At 45.1% G+C, this 18,350-nt stretch overlaps 2 protein-coding genes across 4 annotated transcripts in view; one reads left to right on the forward strand and one right to left on the reverse strand.

The window, feature by feature from the left end:
• The window catches only part of igf2bp1 (insulin-like growth factor 2 mRNA binding protein 1), a 28,015-nt gene extending 26,563 nt beyond the window's left edge, over positions 1-1,452 (forward strand). For all 3 annotated transcript variants that reach the window (XM_037476125.2, XM_037476126.2, XM_037476127.2), the window contains 5 exons: positions 91-207; positions 410-484; positions 601-732; positions 847-960; positions 1,255-1,452. In XM_037476125.2, coding sequence (XP_037332022.1) covers positions 91-207; positions 410-484; positions 601-732; positions 847-960; positions 1,255-1,416 — 600 coding nt within the window. In that variant the 3' untranslated portion in view covers positions 1,417-1,452. The remainder of the gene's footprint in view (positions 1-90; positions 208-409; positions 485-600; positions 733-846; positions 961-1,254) is intronic.
• A 12,537-nt stretch (positions 1,453-13,989) lies between these two features.
• hspb9 (heat shock protein, alpha-crystallin-related, 9) lies at positions 13,990-15,506 on the reverse strand. Its single transcript, XM_037476218.2, has 2 exons — positions 15,169-15,506; positions 13,990-14,663 (listed from the first exon to the last, which is right to left on the reverse strand). The coding sequence occupies exons 1-2, from the start codon at positions 15,390-15,392 to the stop codon at positions 14,207-14,209; spliced, it is 681 nt and encodes a 226-aa protein (XP_037332115.2). The 5' UTR covers positions 15,393-15,506; the 3' UTR covers positions 13,990-14,206.
• Positions 15,507-18,350: the final 2,844 nt, after the last annotated feature.

Raw genomic sequence — 18,350 nt, forward strand, 5'->3', positions numbered from 1 at the left:
TGTGTGTATATGCACACACTCACCGACCACGTTATAAGGCGTGTGCTTACAGAAACAATCTGTAATGTCTTCTGTAATTTGTGATTTCAGGCTCCGGAGCAGGAGACGGTCCACGTTTACATTCCAGCACAGGCAGTGGGAGCCATCATCGGCAAGAAAGGGCAGCACATCAAACAGCTCAGCCGCTTTGCCGGGGCTTCCATCAAGGTCGGTGACATGACCTTGAACCTTGAATGGCGGTCATGGCTGTACATTTTTAACAAAGACCCTCGTCTTTTGTTTTTTAACACTTAAAGACTAGTTGAAATTGTGAATGAGACTGTGGGGACCAGAGGCTGGAGGGGAATCTGCAGCTTCATAGCTTGTAGGGAGTCAGGAGGTGCTAATCACCCATGGGTTTCTCCTCCAGATCGCCCCAGCTGAAGCTCCAGACTGTAAAATGAGGATGGTGGTCGTGACGGGACCCCCAGAGGCTCAGTTTAAGGTAAACACAAACCAGACTTTCCCAGCTGATCAACATTTATCCCACTTATTTAAAATGTTTTTTGGTGTGCATCAATTTCCAAAAGCATCGCTAACCTGTGCTTCTGCCTTCTGCAGGCTCAGGGCAGAATCTACGGCAAGCTGAAGGAGGAGAACTTCTTTGGACCGAAGGAGGAGGTCAAACTGGAGACTCACATCAAGATGGCCGCCGCAGCTGCGGGGAGGGTTATTGGCAAGGGGGGCAAGACGGTAAATCTCTCGCTTCTGTCCCCTCTTGCACTGTGTTAAACAATTAAAAATGCCAGGCCAACGATCCGATGTACGCTGTTACTCCCTCCTAAAGAAAAATAAACCTGTCTTCAGGTGAACGAGCTGCAGAACCTGACAGCGGCTGAGGTGGTGGTCCCCAGGGAGCAGACACCTGATGAAAACGACCAGGTCATTGTGAAGATCAATGGACATTTCTACGCCAGCCAGGTACTGCTTCCACGCATTAAGGTTGAGCTGCTTTACTCAACCATCATCGGAAGAGTTTGATTCAGATTCAATGTATCAAAATTCTAACGTCAGATGCAGCGACTTCTGTAGAATCTGTAGGTTTATCAGCGTAAGATGCACCCTACACCTTGTCTCTCCAGCTGCTAAATGCTCCGATATGTCCACCAGCTCGTCCCCGTCTTTGTATCTTCACACTCCTAGATCTTGACAAGACATTTAGTCTAGCGTTTTCAATGTGACACAAACCCTTGTCATGTGTCCCTTGTCCTGCAGTTGGCTCAGAGGAAAATCCGTGACATCCTGACCCAAGTGAAGCAGCCACAGAAAGGGGGCATGGGTCCAGGCTCGGGCCCCGCCCCTAACCCCCAGGGCTTCACAGAGATGGGCAGCCCCACGCAGGGATTGACTCAGGACCACCAGCCACGCAGGAAGTGAGGGTCCCCCGCCACCCTCAACACGTGCTGTGGGGTCCCCCCCCCCCCCCCCACAGCCTGACGGAGAGACACACACAGACAGAAAGACGTATTGACAGACACAGACAAAACAAACAGAGAGACAGACAGATGATGCAGGAGAGCGACACACGATACAGCGACAGACAGAGAGGGAGGGAGGGCGCCCGAGAGGAAGACGGTGATTAAAATCAAAAGATGAAATGAATAGAGTAAGAAAACGTGAGAACAGACGCCAGATGCCAGGCCAGAAAGAGGCTGAGTGAGGATGGGGGGAGGAGGTAAGGGGAGGTGGAGAGAGGCGTCCTCCTAGTGAGTGTCTCAGCGGGCTGCTCGCCTGCTGCAGGTTCACCACCCGTCCGAGACACACTAGTGGGGCCGTTGGTCCCTCTGTCGCCCCCTACAGGCCTCTCCTGCCATCTGCAGTCAGGCCTATATTTTAAAGGTGTTTTTTTTTTTTAAACATAGAGATATATGTATAGAAATGTTTTATTCAGAGCTATTATTGATAGAATGCAGTGAAGCAGAGCCGGGAGAGAGAGTGGGGAAACAGACGGCACAAGGGGGGGTGGCGCCCCCACACGCCCCTTAACCTGCCCAGCCAATGAAAGTCTAGACAGAGGGGCCGCAGATGTTAACACTGCTCTTTAAAAAAAAAAAAAAAAGGAGCTCTTCCGAATAGCGGAGAGTTTGAAAGAAGAAAATATGAGGTTGTAAATATATAATCTTCATGTAAATGTAAAGAAATGCTGCGTCTGGCCGCCTTGCCTTTTTAAAAACCAATTCAAAGAGAAAAAGAAGGGGGTCTTCTGTACATTGCCCAGCCCCTCGTCTATCACATGTAGCATAATGTAGCCTACAACAGGGCTCTGGGCTGAGGAGGCACTGAGGCCCCCTCCTCACTATTCGCCGTGTGGTGGGAGGCGCAGCAGGAGACAGTAAGGGGAGTGGCGGTCGCAGCTGGTCCTGCAGTTCTAATGCAGCGGTCCAGCTCACACACACAAGACCCAGCCGGCGCTACGCCAGCTGGGTATCGGCCCCGCACCTTAAACGGCATATTTTATATATATTATATATATATGATATGTGAGTTAGCCCGGCCCCTCGGGTGAATGTATCAAAGGCAGCGAGTCGGGTGTGAGGTTTGTCCCGCCCCGTACCAAAGCGCCGTGCGGTGAAGGACAGGTGGACAAGGCGCGTCTCGAGACTCCGCCCATTGCCTCCTCCTGGCGCCGGACGCTCGAGGCCGGTCTCGGACACAGGGTGGCGTTCTCAGAGGAGCTTTGAGACCATCCCTGCATTAGAAGGTGTCTTTGTTCATTCGGACCAACAAGGCCTCTAATGCGTATAGTCTTGTTCTAGTATTATTACTGATAAAAGAAGGTTTGAGACCGGCCTTGGTTCATCGCGGGGTCTCCCAGCTCCTTGCCTTAAGCTCAAGGTAAAATCAGACCGAAATGAGGGTGGGGGGGGGGGGGGGGGGGCGGCTTCCTCATTCTCTCTCCCAATCTGCCAAAGGCCTGTGGGGGGAGCCTCCAGACCCTGCCCGTATATGATAATGAGGGGCGGGGTCTTCGCCTAGATGCTCTTACCCAAGATTAGAACAGATTAGAGACATAAATGAAAAAGAAAAAAACTACCTCAGGGTAAAGTTACCTCAGTATTCCTTACTTTTTTTTGCTTGCTGGTGTTTTATACGAGATAAAACAGAGCTGAATATTGTTTATTTTTTTAAAAGAAAAGTATTTTTTTTTCTTGTGTTGTTTCTTTGGTTGTATTTTTTCTGTTTTTTTTTTCTTTTTTGGCGTGCGAGATGATGGGTGAATGTGCTCAGGATGACGAGGCCGCGTGTTTTTCTCCGAAGCAGATGTTGATAAACTGCTGGTCTACAGAGGAAATGGATCAAGGACCATTTAGCCTTTTTTAAAACTTTTGTTCTTGTAAATTGAGGAAAACATGCTCTCTGTCTTCCTGAGGTGTGAGTGGAGTAGCTGATATTGGTGTTCACTAGACAGAGGGGGGGGGGAGGGACACCCGAATTGCATACGTGGCTCACGTCTCCAGCGAGGATGTGACACTCCTCCTCTGGGTTTTTCCCGTTCACCCACCTCACTGTGATGACATCATCACCAAGCGCCAAACATTACAAGGGCTCCAAGAGTTCAGGAGGTGGAGGTTTCTCGCCCTCAAAGAAGATGTGAGAGCTAGCTTTAAAAGGCCATTTCTTTTACCCCCTGTTTTGGAGCTCGTCAGATCAGAGAGGTCCATCTGCAGCGTGATTATGCAGAGGCCGTTCCAGCCACACACGCTCTCTCACACACACACACACACACACACAAGCGCCAACACACTGCTGAACTAGCTCTGACTTCTCTGAATGTGAATATTTATTACCTGTGCACTGACCGCAACACCGTAGATCACCTCTGGTGCGTGTCAGTGTGCGTGTCAGTGTGCGTGTCAGTGTGCGTGCATGTTTCCGGTTTTAAATGTTCATTTCTGTCAGGGGACGTTGGTTGGGTGAGACTTTAGCAGAAAAAAAAAAAGCAGAAAAAAGTTGGACGAGAACCTATGGGGCCCTCCGTCTGTGTTCCAACTGATTGTGGAACTTTTTGAGATCAATAAAAAAAAAGAAAGGCAAGTTTTAAACAACATGGACACACTTGTGAAATAGATTCAAACCCGTATATAAGATTTTAAAAAGGTGGTCGCGATACTTTTGTATTTTTTGAGTAAAAAAAACGCTAAAAGGAATCTGAACGGGAGGAGCCGCACAGTGAGGACAGACGGCACCGAGCTGCCGAAGGACACTGCCAGATAACTCCATCTTCTCCCATCACCTCCGCCCGGCGACCTCCACCTTCAGCCGTCACCGGCTCACCCCAAAACAGGGCAAGGTCTATTCCATTGTGTCTTTGGTAAACTTTGCAGTGTGACGCGGGTCGCCCATAGAGCTCTGTTCACCTCCACCAAGACACGCAATTTAGGCGTCGCTATTCAGCCCGACGCCATTTTGGATCAGTTGGCATTCTTTTTATTTCCTTTTTTTGTCAATACAGCAAGCCTTTTATAGTAGACGTGACATCTGGAGACGTACTGTTGCACGAATGAATGAAATATGTCGAAAAAACGACTTGGGCAATTCTTTTTGAAGGTGTAGAAGGAAGGGGGGTTGGGGTCTTTATCTTTGACAGCCTTCCTCTTGTCCTTCTGCAAAACAAAATGATTTATGTCCCCTTAAAATTGAGTTGCCCTTTAAACTCTGGGAGGAAAGTGACATGTTTTTTAAATTCATTTTTATTTAGAAACAACAATATTTGTTTCATTTTCGAGTGGGTGGGATCTCCTGGGTCCCTCGCCCTCTCTCGCGCTGGTCTACATCGTGTTCCTTTTAGCCTCACTTCTGTTCAAGACTTTTCAATTTTAATTTTTTCTTTACTTTAACCACCGTTTTTAAAAATTGTTTAACTATCGAAATCCTAACACTTTTTGGCAAAAAATAGAAATATTTGATCATTTCTCGTTTTCTTTTTGGAACGTCCCAAATCGAAACAAACCAGCCTCTAAATAGGAAAATGTACTAAATCACTTGGCTCAGTGCTTGACAGTAACTGTGCCCAATGCACAGGAAGGGGATCCGCTCCTAGCAGATACTGTCACCTCGCGTAGTATTTTAGATATTTCAGCTGCATCCACAAGGCGATCTCTGACCTGTGTGACGCGACCCACAGATCCAAAGCCGGCGTCCTGACCCCAACGGGAGATGAGCCTCATTTCTGGGGCCAAAAGTCAACCCTGTGTCCTCTTTCATTTTTATGCAAGTTGAGCCGGGCCAGCTGATGCAACTTATCAACACGCGACAAACTCCAATTGAAGTGTGAAACGTACTGGTTTAGTTGTACCAAGCGTATTCCAAGACGCCCAAAAGGATGGTACCCACGCATGTTTTATCCCATTCACTATAGGCCGCTATGTAAAACGCCTGCTACCCCCAGTAGAAAGTGGCCGCACCACCAGAAACGATGAGCTGATGGGGAAGAATTCTCTAATGGGGACGCTGCTCGTGCTTTAGAAAACGATGTGCAGTGTCAGCGGTGTGCAGCAGATGGTCGGAAATCAAGTGGCGGCGTCCTTTTTAAAGTTAAAAAACGTGGGCGTGGACCGCTGGTCTGGTGCTCAAGCCGTACAAATTCTCCTTGTATTGTCCCCGTCCCCCCCCCCCCTGTCCCAAACGGAGACAACGGAGGAGGGAAAAGCCGACGAAACAAACAGACCTCCTAACACATAACTGGGAACGCTACCTCAAATCAGTCAGAGATGCAGACAAAAAAAGCACGGACGGTCCATGTGACATCTTCTTTACCCTTCAACTTTAGCTTTTGTTTTTAAATTGCCTCTCTCCAGCTTTAGGTGGGACTGAAAAAAAAAAAAAGACAAAACACCCGTACACATTGTGGGGCGGTGTGGGCAGCCGGTTATGATTTAGTTCTTCCTGCATCGTGTGGAACATTCAGGAACCTGATTGGTCCGTGTCCATCATGTGGAAGTGAGCGGCGGGTTTTACAGTTGATTCAGTCACGTTTTTTTTTTCCTACACCCACAATCCTCTTTCATCTTTGCCCTGCTGCACCCCCCCTCCCCCCCGCCCCCCCAACCCTGTGATTTCACCCCCTGAACAAGGCCACGACACCCGTAACCATGTAATTGTTTTGTTGATCTACCTCTTGGGAAAAAAAAGTAAATGGTTAATTTTTCCATCTTTTGAAAAATGAAACAAATGTCGGAATAAAAAAAAGTTGAAATATAGTTAAATGAATAACGGTAGCAGCATCTCCATATACTGTAGTCAATAGTCTATTAAAGGAAAACAAACTTACTTCTTCCAAAGATTTTCTTTTCTTCCTGCTTTTATTAGTTGTATATCAAACGATTATTAAATAATAGTCTGAAGGTGGATGACAAAAAACTTTAAATTTTTTTAATTATAAAAACACATAATCCAAAATATATGATTCAGCTTTCCCCAATTTGTATTTTCTTTTGTCAATTACGTGGACAAACATTTTAACTTAGATATTTTTATTGACTTCTGATGTGTTTTTTTCCTCTTTTTCTTTGACAGCAGATTGTATCTCTTGTGTTCGGGTGCATTTAGTGTTTTCTTTCTCTCTGTGTACAAACCTACATGAATTAAAGCGCCCTACGAGGACCTTCTACACTGATCCATCAATCCTTTTCTTTTCTAATGAGTTGTTTTGAAAAAGAGCCTGTTTTCACCATCCGGGTAGCTGCGGGGGGGGGAGAGGCTGCGTACCATTTCCCCTGACCTCCGACCCCCCCACTGACATGGAGTGTGTGCAGGCTCCCTCCCTCCCTCCACCGGGCGGCGAATCCGGTCTTTACAGTATATGGACTCTCACCCTCTGCCTGCCTAATTCCTTTAGTCCTCATCAACACTTGTTTTAAACTCCCTGTAAACAAAACAGAGCATAGATATGAATGTGTTATTAAAAGATGAGAAAATTGATCCGTTCGCTGCCTCCTTGCTTTTGTTTGTTTGTGTGTGTGTGTGTGTGTTTGTGCGTGCTTCTTTTCAAATAGAATTCACAACGGGGCACCCTGTAGAATCAGCCCTGGATTTAGTTTGAAACATTTGAAATGAGCATCAACGATTATGTGCTACAGAGATGTCTGCTGCCAACCAGCTACGCCATACAATTCTATGTAGTTGTACCTCTTAGACCCTTTTAAGAGTGCACATGCTCTATGGGCTCGTGCAAAGGAGATGAGTAGATCTGATTAATTCACCTAACTTGGATCGGATTGAAATAATCTATATGCATTATCGATTCAGCTTTGTCACGGTTTGGGTTTTCTTCCTGTTTTATTTTGTAGTCTCATGTCTCTTTTGTCCCTGGGGTAACTTCACTTCCTGCCTTGTTCTGTCTTCCCTGTCTGCTGTGTCCATGATTGTTTTCACCTGCGTCCAATCACCTGCACCTCCCCTGTGTGTTTAAGCCTGTGTGCCGTTTGTCCCTTGTTGCATCATCTTTGCATGTTACATGTTCTTGGGAAATGTCCCTGGTCCCTGTTGGCGGTTTTGCCACTTTTTGGATTAATTAAAAATACTTTTTCAGAAGTCTGCGTCTGAGTCCTGCCTCTGCCTACCCGCACCAGCCCTGTGACAGAATGACGCAACCTATTATTATGCATTTCTACAAAAACATGTACTTCATTAGCTGTCCTGGCTGTAAGATTTGGATTCAAATCAATACTCTGACATATTGTTACTGTACAATTATCGATTAATCTACTAAGTATATGAGCACTTGTGTGTTGAATTGTTGTCCTTCGAATGCAAATAGAGGTTTGGGCGACACATCAAAACAGCAAATGCGCTGTTGTCCCCCCCGAGTGTGAAGGAGGAACAGGTGTCTCCATGGACCAGGGATACAGGAACCTGGTGGTCTCAACAGACCGTTGGGTTACCCAGAGCAACGGCCATTTCTGTTGTGCCTCCGCTGCAGCTTTAACCTAGACGTACCAAAGGGGCCTCCAGCTGCCGAGTCACCTTTTACACGATCAGCTGAAAAAACCATCAGTCGCAAAGTAACCTGCAGTTATCCCCCGAGGCACAGGCCGAGGGGGTGGAGTGGCAGCTATTTATGACTCCTGCCTTTTAATAAACCTTAAACCTAAACTGGATTATAACTCATTTGAAAGTCTGACTTTCAGTCTTTCACAACCAACCTGGAAAATAATCCAGCCGGTTCTCTTTGTAATAGTGTACAGGGCCCCAGGTCCTTATTCTGAATTTTTATGTGAATTTTCACAGTTCTTAACGAGTTTGGTCCTTAAAACGGACAAGGTAATTATAGTGGGTGACTTTAACATTCATGTGGATGTCGATAACGACAGCCTTGGTACTTCATTTCTCTCTTTGCTGGAATCAATTGGTTTCTGTCAGACTGTAAACAAACCAACTCATTGTTTTAACCACACCCTCGACTTGGTTCTTGTGTATGGTATTGTGATAGAACACTTAACAATCTTTCCACAGAACCCTCTCCTGTCCGACCATTGTCTGATAACCTTTGAATTTCTACTGCCAGAATCTCCTCCTCCTGCCAAGGGTTTCTACAGTCGATGTTTATCGGACACCGCTGTAGCCTCATTTAAAGAAACCATTCCCTCTGCTCTAAGTTCAGTGTCCTGTCTCAAGATATCAGAAGACTCCTGTGAAAACTTCAGTCCGTCACAAATCGACCATCTTGTCGATACTGCCACAGGCTCTTTGAGAATGGCGCTGGACGGTATTGCTCCCCTCAAAAGAAGAATGGCAACAAGAAGGAAGTTCGCGCCTTGGTATAACTCTCAAACCCGGAACCTAAAGCAAACTGTGCGGAAACTTGAGCGGTTATGGCGTTCCACCAAATCAGAAGGATCTAGGCTAACTTGGCAAGACAGCGTTAAAACATATAAGAAGGCTCTCCGTAACGCAAGAGCATCTTATTACTCATCATTAATCGAGAAAAATAAAAACAACTCCAGGTTTCTCTTCAGCACTGTAGCCAGACTGACAGAGAGTCACAGCGCTGTCGAGCCGTGTATTCCTGTGGACCTCAGTAGTAACAACTTTATGAACTTCTTCAATAATAAGATTCTGACTATCAAAGAGAAAATTGATGGTCTACTACCCCCAACCGGAGCCAACCCGTCCGCGGATGTAGGATCCTTGGATGCAGCCGTGGGCCCTGATACCTACTTGGATGGTTTCTCTTCCATCAACCTTGATCAACTGACTTCTACAATTTTGAAATCCAACTCTTCCACTTGTCTCCTGGATCCGATTCCAACTAAGCTGCTTAAGGAAGTTTTTCCGTTAATTAGCACATCCCTACTGGATATTATGAATCTGTCTTTGTTGACAGGACATGTACCACAGTCCTTCAAGGTAGCTGTAATTAAACCTCTTCTGAAGAAACCTACCCTAGCTCCAGAGGTGTTGGCTAACTACAGACCCATCTCTAATCTTCCCTTCCTCGCTAAGATCCTGGAGAAATCTGTCGCGAATCAATTATGTGACTTTCTACAAAACAATGCTTTGTTCGAGGATTTCCAGTCAGGATTTCGAATGCATCACAGCACAGAAACGGCACTGGTGAAAATTACAAATGATCTTCTACTTGCATCGGACCAAGGACTTGTATCTTTTCTTGTATTGCTGGACCTCAGTGCTGCATTTGACACCATCGATCACCGTATCCTGCTGCAGAGACTGGAACACTTGATTGGCATCAAAGGAACTGCACTCAGCTGGTTTAAATCTTATTTATCGGATCGATCCCAGTTTGTGTTTGTGAACGGTGAATCATCGAGGACCACGAATGTTGGTCACGGAGTCCCACAAGGTTCTGTGCTTGGACCGATTCTATTTACCCTGTACATGCTTCCTTTGGGCGACGTTATCAGAAAACACCGCATAAACTTCCATTGTTATGCAGACGATACTCAACTGTATCTATCGATCAAGCCAGAAGACACCAACCAACTTGTTAGACTTCAGGACTGTCTTGGAGACATCAAAACTTGGATGACCTGCAACTTCCTGATGTTAAACTCGGAAAAAACGGAAGTTATCATGATAGGCCCAGAGCGCCTTCGAAGTCAGCTGTCACGTGATACAGTCTCTATGGATGGAATTGCTCTGGTATCCAACAGCACCGTCAGAAATCTTGGAGTTCTCTTCGACCAGGATATGTCCTTCAACTCTCATATAAAGAAGACTTCAAGGACTGCCTTTTTTCATCTACGGAATATATCAAAAATCAGGAACTTCCTGTCTCAAAGTGATGCAGAAAAACTAGTTCATGCATTTGTTACTTCTAGACTGGATTACTGTAATTCTTTGTTATCAGGCTGCTCTTGTAAATCGCTTAAACCTCTCCAACTGATTCAGAATGCTGCAGCACGTGTATTAACAAGAACTAAGAAATGGGATCATATAACTCCTGTATTAACTTCTCTGCACTGGCTTCCTGTTAAATCAAGAATAGAATTTAAGGTACTTCTCCTCACCTACAAGGCACTTGCTGGTGAGGCACCGTCTTATCTTAAAGAGCTTGTTACACCGTATTGTCCTACAAGGCATCTACGCTCCATAGATGCTGGGCTACTTGTGGTTCCTAGAGTTTTAAAAAGTAGGATGGGGGCCAGAGCCTTCAGTTATCAAGCTCCTCTTTTGTGGAACCAGCTTCCACTTTCAGTCCGGGGGGCAGACTCGGTCAGTTCATTTAAGATAAAGCTTAAAACGTTCCTCTTTGATATTGCTTATAGTTAGGGCTGGCTCAGGTTAGCCTGGACCAGCCCTTAGTTAAGCTGCTCTAGGCTTAGACTGCCGGGGGACTTCTTAGGACACACCGAGCCCCTCTCTCACTCTCACTCTCTCCTCCCACAATCATCCATGCTTTATTAATGTACATCACTAATTAAGCTTCTTTCCGGGAGTTTTTTGTGCTTTCTCGCCTAGCAGGTCTCCGTGGATCATAGTTTCGTGCGGACCCCGGTTCTGACTCCTGGCTCATGGCTCTGCTGACACCTGCTGCTGCCATCATCATTACTTTAAATATGATTCATATTACTGTCATCAAAAACCAACATCTTTCTGCTCTCCCTCCCCACAGAAGCCTCTGTGGATGGTGGTTCGATCTGATGGAGGTTGTCCCTGCAGTGGTCCTGCCGTACACCTCTTCTGCTACTTGCAATTACTTGTATCATTTCAGTTAGAGAAATTGAATGTATTGTACATCTTTTACATTGTTGATTCTGTACACATGACATCCATTGCAGTCTGTCCATCCCGGGAGAGGGATCCCTCCTCTGACGTTCTCCCTAAGGTTTCTTCCCTTTTTTCCCCATTGAAGGGTTTTTTCATATTTTGGGGAGTTTTTCCTGTGCCGATGTGAGGGTTTCGGGACAGAGGATGTTGCATGTGTACAGACTGTAAAGCCCTCTGAGGCAAATTTGTAATTTGCGATTTTGGGCTATACAAAATAAAATGAATTGAATTGAATTGAATTGAGTTTGTACCTCCAGATTAAGATGGAGACCTGTAACGACATCCTTCTGCAACCTGCAGCTGCCGCCTCCATGTGAAGAACTCTGGCAATCAGCGGCTTTCACCATCATCTATTGACTCTGCCGCCTCCACTGGTAGCTAAAATACCTTCACATTTGGCCTCTGCAAGAAACACACAGTAGCCGCCTGCGTCTGCAGCTGCAGCTAAAAAAAACTCCAGCCTCCGCCTGCCACTTGCCGGTTCTCGCAGATGGCTTCAGCTAAATCCGGTCTACATGCCCAGCCTCCACCTGTTGATTTGGGTTACTCCAGGATCCTGTTCCAACTATGTCCTTATCCCTAAAACACCCTTTGCCAGCAACCTGCAGAATCTAGCTGTGTCTCAATCTAGCGGCTGTATCCTTCGGAGGAGTCAGCCTTCAGTCTTTGTGGGACGGATCCTTTATAGACCGCAAAGGCTGAAACGAGATGGTCTGGCCTGAGGGGGGAGGGTTTGCTGTTGGTGTAACCAACATTTCCTCTACTACCACTGTTGCCTAGAAACCTGCTGTGCTTTACAGTAAAAGCCGTAATAATTCAAGTTCACCTTCTTATAGTTGATCTAAAGTTACAGGATATACTGAAAGTGATATTCCAGATTAGGTAATCTGATGTCCAGCTCCCACTTGAGGTCCTGGGTGATGATGGAGCCCAGGAAACGGAAGGAATCCACAGTGTTGACAGGGGAGTGACCCAGGGTGAGGGGGGAAGGTGGGGCTGCGTACTTCCTGAAGTCCACAACCATCTCCACTGTCTTCAGGGCGTTGAGCTCCAGGTTGTTCTGTAGCTCTGAAAACCCCCAAAATAAAAAGAGGGAACTCTATTTGTCATGATTCTAAAAGTAATGGAGTAGAAGATATACAGTGTGTTACAACATAGTTATTTGAATAAATTTATGAACATTTATTCGTCCATATGTGTATGTCCACTAATAGCCAGCACGGTTGTAGCTTTGATGGAGAGAGGGGAAGCACTGAGGTTTCCATTAGCAGATGTCACATGTTAAATGTTAGTGTTTTTCAATCTACAATCACCTAAAGGATTATTAGGAACACCATACTAATACTGTGTTTGACTCCCTTTCCCCTTCAGAACTGCCTTTATTCTACGTGGCATTGATTTAACAAGGTGCTGAAAGCATTCTTTAGAAATGTTGGCCCCTATTGATAGGATAGCATCTTGCAGTTGGTGGAGATTTGTGGGACGCACATCCAGGGCACGAAGCTCCTGCTCCACCACATCCCAAAAATGCTCTATTGGGTTGAGATCTGGTGACTGTGGGGGGCCATTTTAGTACAGTGAACTCATTGTCATGTTCAAGAAACCAATTTAAAATGATTGGAGCTTTGTGACATGGTGCCTTATCCTGCTGGAAGTAGTCATCAGAGGATGGGTACATGGTGGCAATAGAGGGATGGACATGGTCAGAAACAATGCTCAGGTAGGCCGTGGCATTTAAACAATGCCCAATTGGCACTAAGGGGCCTAAAGTGTGCTAAGAAAACATCCCCGACACCATTACACCATCAGCCTGCACAGTGGTAACTAGGCATGATGGATCCATGTTCTCATTCTGTTTTCTCTACCATCTGAACGTCTCAACAGAAACCGAGACTCATCAGACCAGGCAACATTTTCCTGTCTTCAAATGTCAAATTTTCGTGAGCTTTTGCAAATTGTAGCCTCTTTTTCCTATTTGTAGTGGAGATGGGTGGTACCCGCTGGGGTCTTCTGCTGTTGTAGCCCATCCGCCTCAAGGTTTTGCGTGTTGTGGCTTCACAAATACTTTGCTGCATACCTTGGTTGTATCAAGTGGTTATTTTAGTCAAAGTTGCTCTTCTATCAGCTTGAATCAGTCGGCCCATTCTCATCAACAAGGCATTTTCGCCCACAGGACTGCCGCATACTGGATGTTTTTCCCTTTTCACACCATTCTTTGTAAACCCTAGAAATGGTTGTGCGTGAAAATCCCAGTAACTGAGCAGATTGTGAAATACTCAGACCGGCCCGTCTGGCACCAACAACCATGCCACGCTCAAAATTGCTTAAATCACCTTTCTTTCCCATTCTGACATTCAGTTTTGAGTTCAGGAGATTGTCTTGACCAGAACCACACCGCTAAATGCATTGAGGCAACTGTCATGTGATTGGTTGATTAGATAATTGCATTAATGAGAAATTGAACAGGTGTTCCTAATAATCCTTTAGATGAGTGTATTTTATAGTAGATCACACAGAATACAACTACATCTTTCTGAAGCATAACACACAATACAGCAATACAACTTAAAACTGCCAGTGCACCTCCATATTCCCTTCATTGGGTTATGTCAAAAGTAAACTATTTGAATGGCTTGATGCAAGAGGTAAGTAAGAACTTTTCATCAAGTTTCATCTCCTGGCATCTTTCCCTCTTTTATACACTGTACTAATAAAGTATAACTCTGAAAATCAACACTTTATTTTATTCAACAGTTCAAACATATTGTAAACAATGATAAAATAAATATTATCTTCAAATAGTTATGGTAAACTTAACTCAATACAGACAGTCTTAAATTGGAAGTGTGTTTGTGTGTGGGCATAACATTTATATTTTTTGAATTAGAAAAAGTGTTTTCATTTAAATGAAAAACAGATGTTTGTCATGAGTGCATTAGTCTCGCTGTTCTTCTCCAGTCTTGTCCTTGGAAATAGGAAAGTCCAGTGACGTCCTGAATCGAACGGGCACCTCCTGCTCCTCACCGATTGGCTGCTTGGCCACAGGGGCATGGATACGCAGCTGGCCGTTATCCATCAGGGAACAGGAAAGACCCGCCAGATCCAGGTGAGGTGGAAGGTCAATCTTCTGGACAAATCCCATCTGAGAGGAGGCAGAGGAGCAGAAGGAGGCGTTGGAGGAAGAAGAGGCACAGGACTGGCTTTCTTCTGCTCCGGCCTGCTTCATAGCCACCACTGCCAGGCTCCGCCCCTCCAGTTTGACAGTGATGTCGTTGGGGGCATAACCGCGAGCATCCAGGGTCACAAGGAGGTCATTGCTGTTTGATGTGGCCAGCTGGGCTTCCTTGTGGAGCTCCTTCCTGGTAGTGTCCTTCTCTTTAGTACCACTCAACCTGAAAAAAATAGAACAAGATTCAGCTTGTGCTCCACCGTGTCTGAGGGCGTTTTCAAACCTGTGCTGATTGGTTAGAGGTTAGTTAGTTGGTGGCTCGAACCCCGGCTACTCCATGTCACGTGCCGAAGTGTCCCAGACTAAAAATAACCACATTAAAACCTTTAAGAGGAAGCAGACTTGGACTGGTCAATAATAAAATCTAGTGAGATTAGTTTGTGGTGGGAATGTGATCTGACCTCGGTCCAGCCAACAACAAGGCAAAATCTTGTTTGAGCCAAACTGCTCCTGTTGAAAGTTGAGCTTTTTTTTTTAGAAATGCAGGAGTGTGAAATCAACATCTGTGAATCTGTGTTTTTTGTGACTCGTTCAGAAACAAGAAACAAATCAGGGGGAGAAAGCCTCATCTGCCCAAACTCCTCCACTGGACCAGAACCAACCACCCTTATATTTGAAAACCCTCTTTAACAAAGCCAATCAGGTGGAACCACATGCATGGTACATACCTCATTAAACTGGAGGAAACCAGGGGAAACTGGCTAAAATTGAGCGAGTGATGCCTGTTGTGAATTCCTCCCAGGAGGCTGTCAGCCACTTTGGTTCTCTGGTTGAAGAAGTCTTGTTGCAGTGATGAGAGAAGCTCGTGACGCAGCGGCCACAGCAACCCCTCCTGGGTGAAGAAAGGGTCATCGGCGAACAAGCCGGTCAAGGCTGCATGCTGGGACATCATGTCAGTGATTGTCCTGGACACAAGTTGGACCTGCAAAGTGTCAGTTGTCTTCTCCGCAATCTCCGGTAGTGTGATCTCCTTGATAGTCTTCTATTGAGTGGTTTGGGACATCGCACGGGACTCCTCTCCTTTAAATACCCCAGCTGTCCCGCTCTCCCCCCTCCAACTGGACTATTTTCACCCCATGAGCTCACTGCTGTTTGTTAGCGTGAGCCAGCGAGGTCAGGAATGCCCTGCAACTCATGAAAAGGCTAAAGACAGCTCATGGTCATATCCTGTTTGTGTTATGTCCACACTTATATATATATATATATATATATATATATATATACTACAGGTATGGATTCAGTAAGTGTGTTAAAAGCAAAAAGATAAGCTCATTAACAATTTTTCATGTAGAAATGAATGGTGAAATGTCTTTTGTTCAAACAATGGTCTTTTTATTTCCATACAAACTTTTGTACAAAGCAAAACTGTGAACTGAAAAGAAAAATGCATCTCAGTCCCCTTAGAGAATTCACTGTATGGACACTGTACTCATTGGTTAGCGAGAAAATGTATGACAGTTTTAAATATGTTTTGCTTTGTAATTAAGGTTGTTGTTGTGTGACTGTAACAGCTGGGTTACTAGGGGGGGAACGTAATGACCCACAGACACTTGTTCACCGTTGGTAATAGTCTTTATTATTTCTCCGGCTTGCTCTCGCCCCCCGCTCTCCCCACTCGCTCCAGTCTCTCTCTTAAATAGACGGGAAAGCATGTCTTCGATTGTCCTCAGCTGGAGCTTCATTACCTCCAGGCGTCACCATTCCCCGAGCCACTCCCCCTCTGCAGCCGAGCCGAAACCACGCCCGCCACCACAGTGACTAAACGTGTTTTTCAAAACAAAATGATTTTTAACATTATTGTACATCTGTACAATTCTACATTGATTTAATAATATTCTACTTTCAGGGTGAAAGGTTACAGATTCAGAGACATTGTAAATTTACTGCAAATGAAAGAAAAAAGGCAAAGCCTGATGCTTGTATGATGAATATTAATGTTTCATATCAATGATGTAGGCAGGAGTGTGGTGTCACTTTTTATCAGCCCACTTAAGGAAAGAATAAGCATTTCTCCACCCCCACCCCCACCACCACCCAAATCCCAGCTACAATCCCATTGGATAATAAAACAAAATAACTAAGATTCAATTAATTCCATAAGGAATTACAACAAATGCGTAATCTTTTGCTGTTTTGGCTCACATGTGCCGAGCCGTTAACAGATTGGAAACTGAAAGCCCGACTTCAGCAGCTGCTCAGAACTCAGCGTGTCAACCAGCGAAGTGATCAAAGCCTGTCTTGTTTCTGGTTACGAGGCTTTTTCGCTTGTGTGTGAAGCAAGCGTGCAACGTTACAAGGAGACGACGTCATATCTATTTGTAGCTGTCTTGGGGTCAGCTCTGTGAAACTGCCTTCATGCCAATGCTCAATTTGTGTACTCGCTCACTCACAACAGCTGCATCGATGTGGTATTTTCTCACCTATGGTTTTCCCTTTATGTTAAGACAAATTACATCTATAATTCTGATATTCTGGTATGTGGTTTAAATCTCTAAGCATCTAATTAGGCTGTTAACATGTGGTCTTTTTTAGTCTTGGAGCTGCTGTTGTATGACATTTTTACAACTAGATTGATGATCAAAAACTAAAGAAAGATAGTGACTTTTTGTTTATTAGAAAAACGACTGCAGTAATAAACAAGTCTGTCAATGAACCAAAGGAGGCTAGGGACATAAATAGAAAGGGAGACTCAAGATGGCTGCTTATTCCTGAGCTATAAATTACTGGACTATTTTTATACCAACCTGCCTAGTCTGGTCATCATTTATGGTAGTTTGAGTGTGTCTTTAGTTCCATGTCTGCATGGTGAATATGTAGCTATGTATGAATTAAGGGACAGGAAACCTAGACTGGCTCTGTCCAAATGTAACCAACGATACGTTTGTGTGTCACTGTGACGAGCGGAGCCCAGAAGAGGCTAAATCACACGTGACGTCACGGGGGGGGGGGGGGGGGGGGGGGGTTTGTCACGGTTTGGTTCTGCTTCCTGTTTTATTTTGTAGTTTCATGTCTCTTGTGTCCCTGGGTTAGCTTCACTTCCTGCCTTGTCCTGTGATTGCCTGATTGTTTCCACCTGTGTCCAATCACCTGCACCTCCCTAGTGTATTTAAGCCCTGTGTGCCTATTGTCCTCTGTCGCGTCATTGTCTATGTTGAGTGTTACCCGTCGTTGGTGCACTGCACGACAGTCCTCGAATTGGATTTATTAAAGAACACCTTTTTTTGGAAAACTCTGAGTCCTCCCTGCCTCTACCCGCACCAGCTGCCTTGACAGTTATTGCTATTACTTCAAAGTGAATTGACTGACTGAGTGATTGAATTACATTCCCCACATGGTGAGGGTTAAGAGAATAGTTATGAAGGGAAGCAGAGATATTCAGAGCTTCTTCTTCAAAAAAAGAAAAGAGTCAGAGCCAGCCACAGCTTGTAACAGCAGCAGTGAAAAGGCTCTGTCAAGTCAGCAGCCTAGGTACAGTAGTGATGAAGAGCAGTCAGTTCCTCCTTCACAGGATGGTAAGTCATGCTTGAAACATCACTACACAAGAACAATAGTTAAACTAGTTGTAAAAGACAGAAGAACAATAACAAAATGTGCATAATACATATACATATACACACACATACAAAAACGTGTGTGTATGTATGTACGTACATATATAATCCTCTAATGTATGATTGCGTGAGTGTAAAAAACTAAATATAAGTGTTTCTCAGATATCTGTGTATCCCCACAGCTGACCAGCCACACCCAGAGGAGGATCCAGCAGTTGGTATGTCAAGTTCTGTTATGTCCAGATATGTCATTCATGAACAGTTACCTGAAGTTGTCGTGTACTCATACTTGATTTAAT

The sequence above is a fragment of the Pungitius pungitius genome, chromosome 12, assembly GCF_949316345.1.
Source record: "Pungitius pungitius chromosome 12, fPunPun2.1, whole genome shotgun sequence".
NCBI classification, from domain to species: Eukaryota; Metazoa; Chordata; class Actinopteri; order Perciformes; family Gasterosteidae; genus Pungitius; species Pungitius pungitius.

Bases quoted from the DNA above. Each gene is read 5' to 3' on its own strand.
- hspb9 (XM_037476218.2), bottom strand. From the start codon at position 15,392: ATGATGTCCCAGCATGCAGCCTTGACCGGCTTGTTCGCCGATGACCCT. The intron at 14,664-15,168 runs GTATGTACCATG...TATTTTTTTCAG, and splicing joins GTTTCCTCCAGTTTAATGAG to GTTGAGTGGTACTAAAGAGA.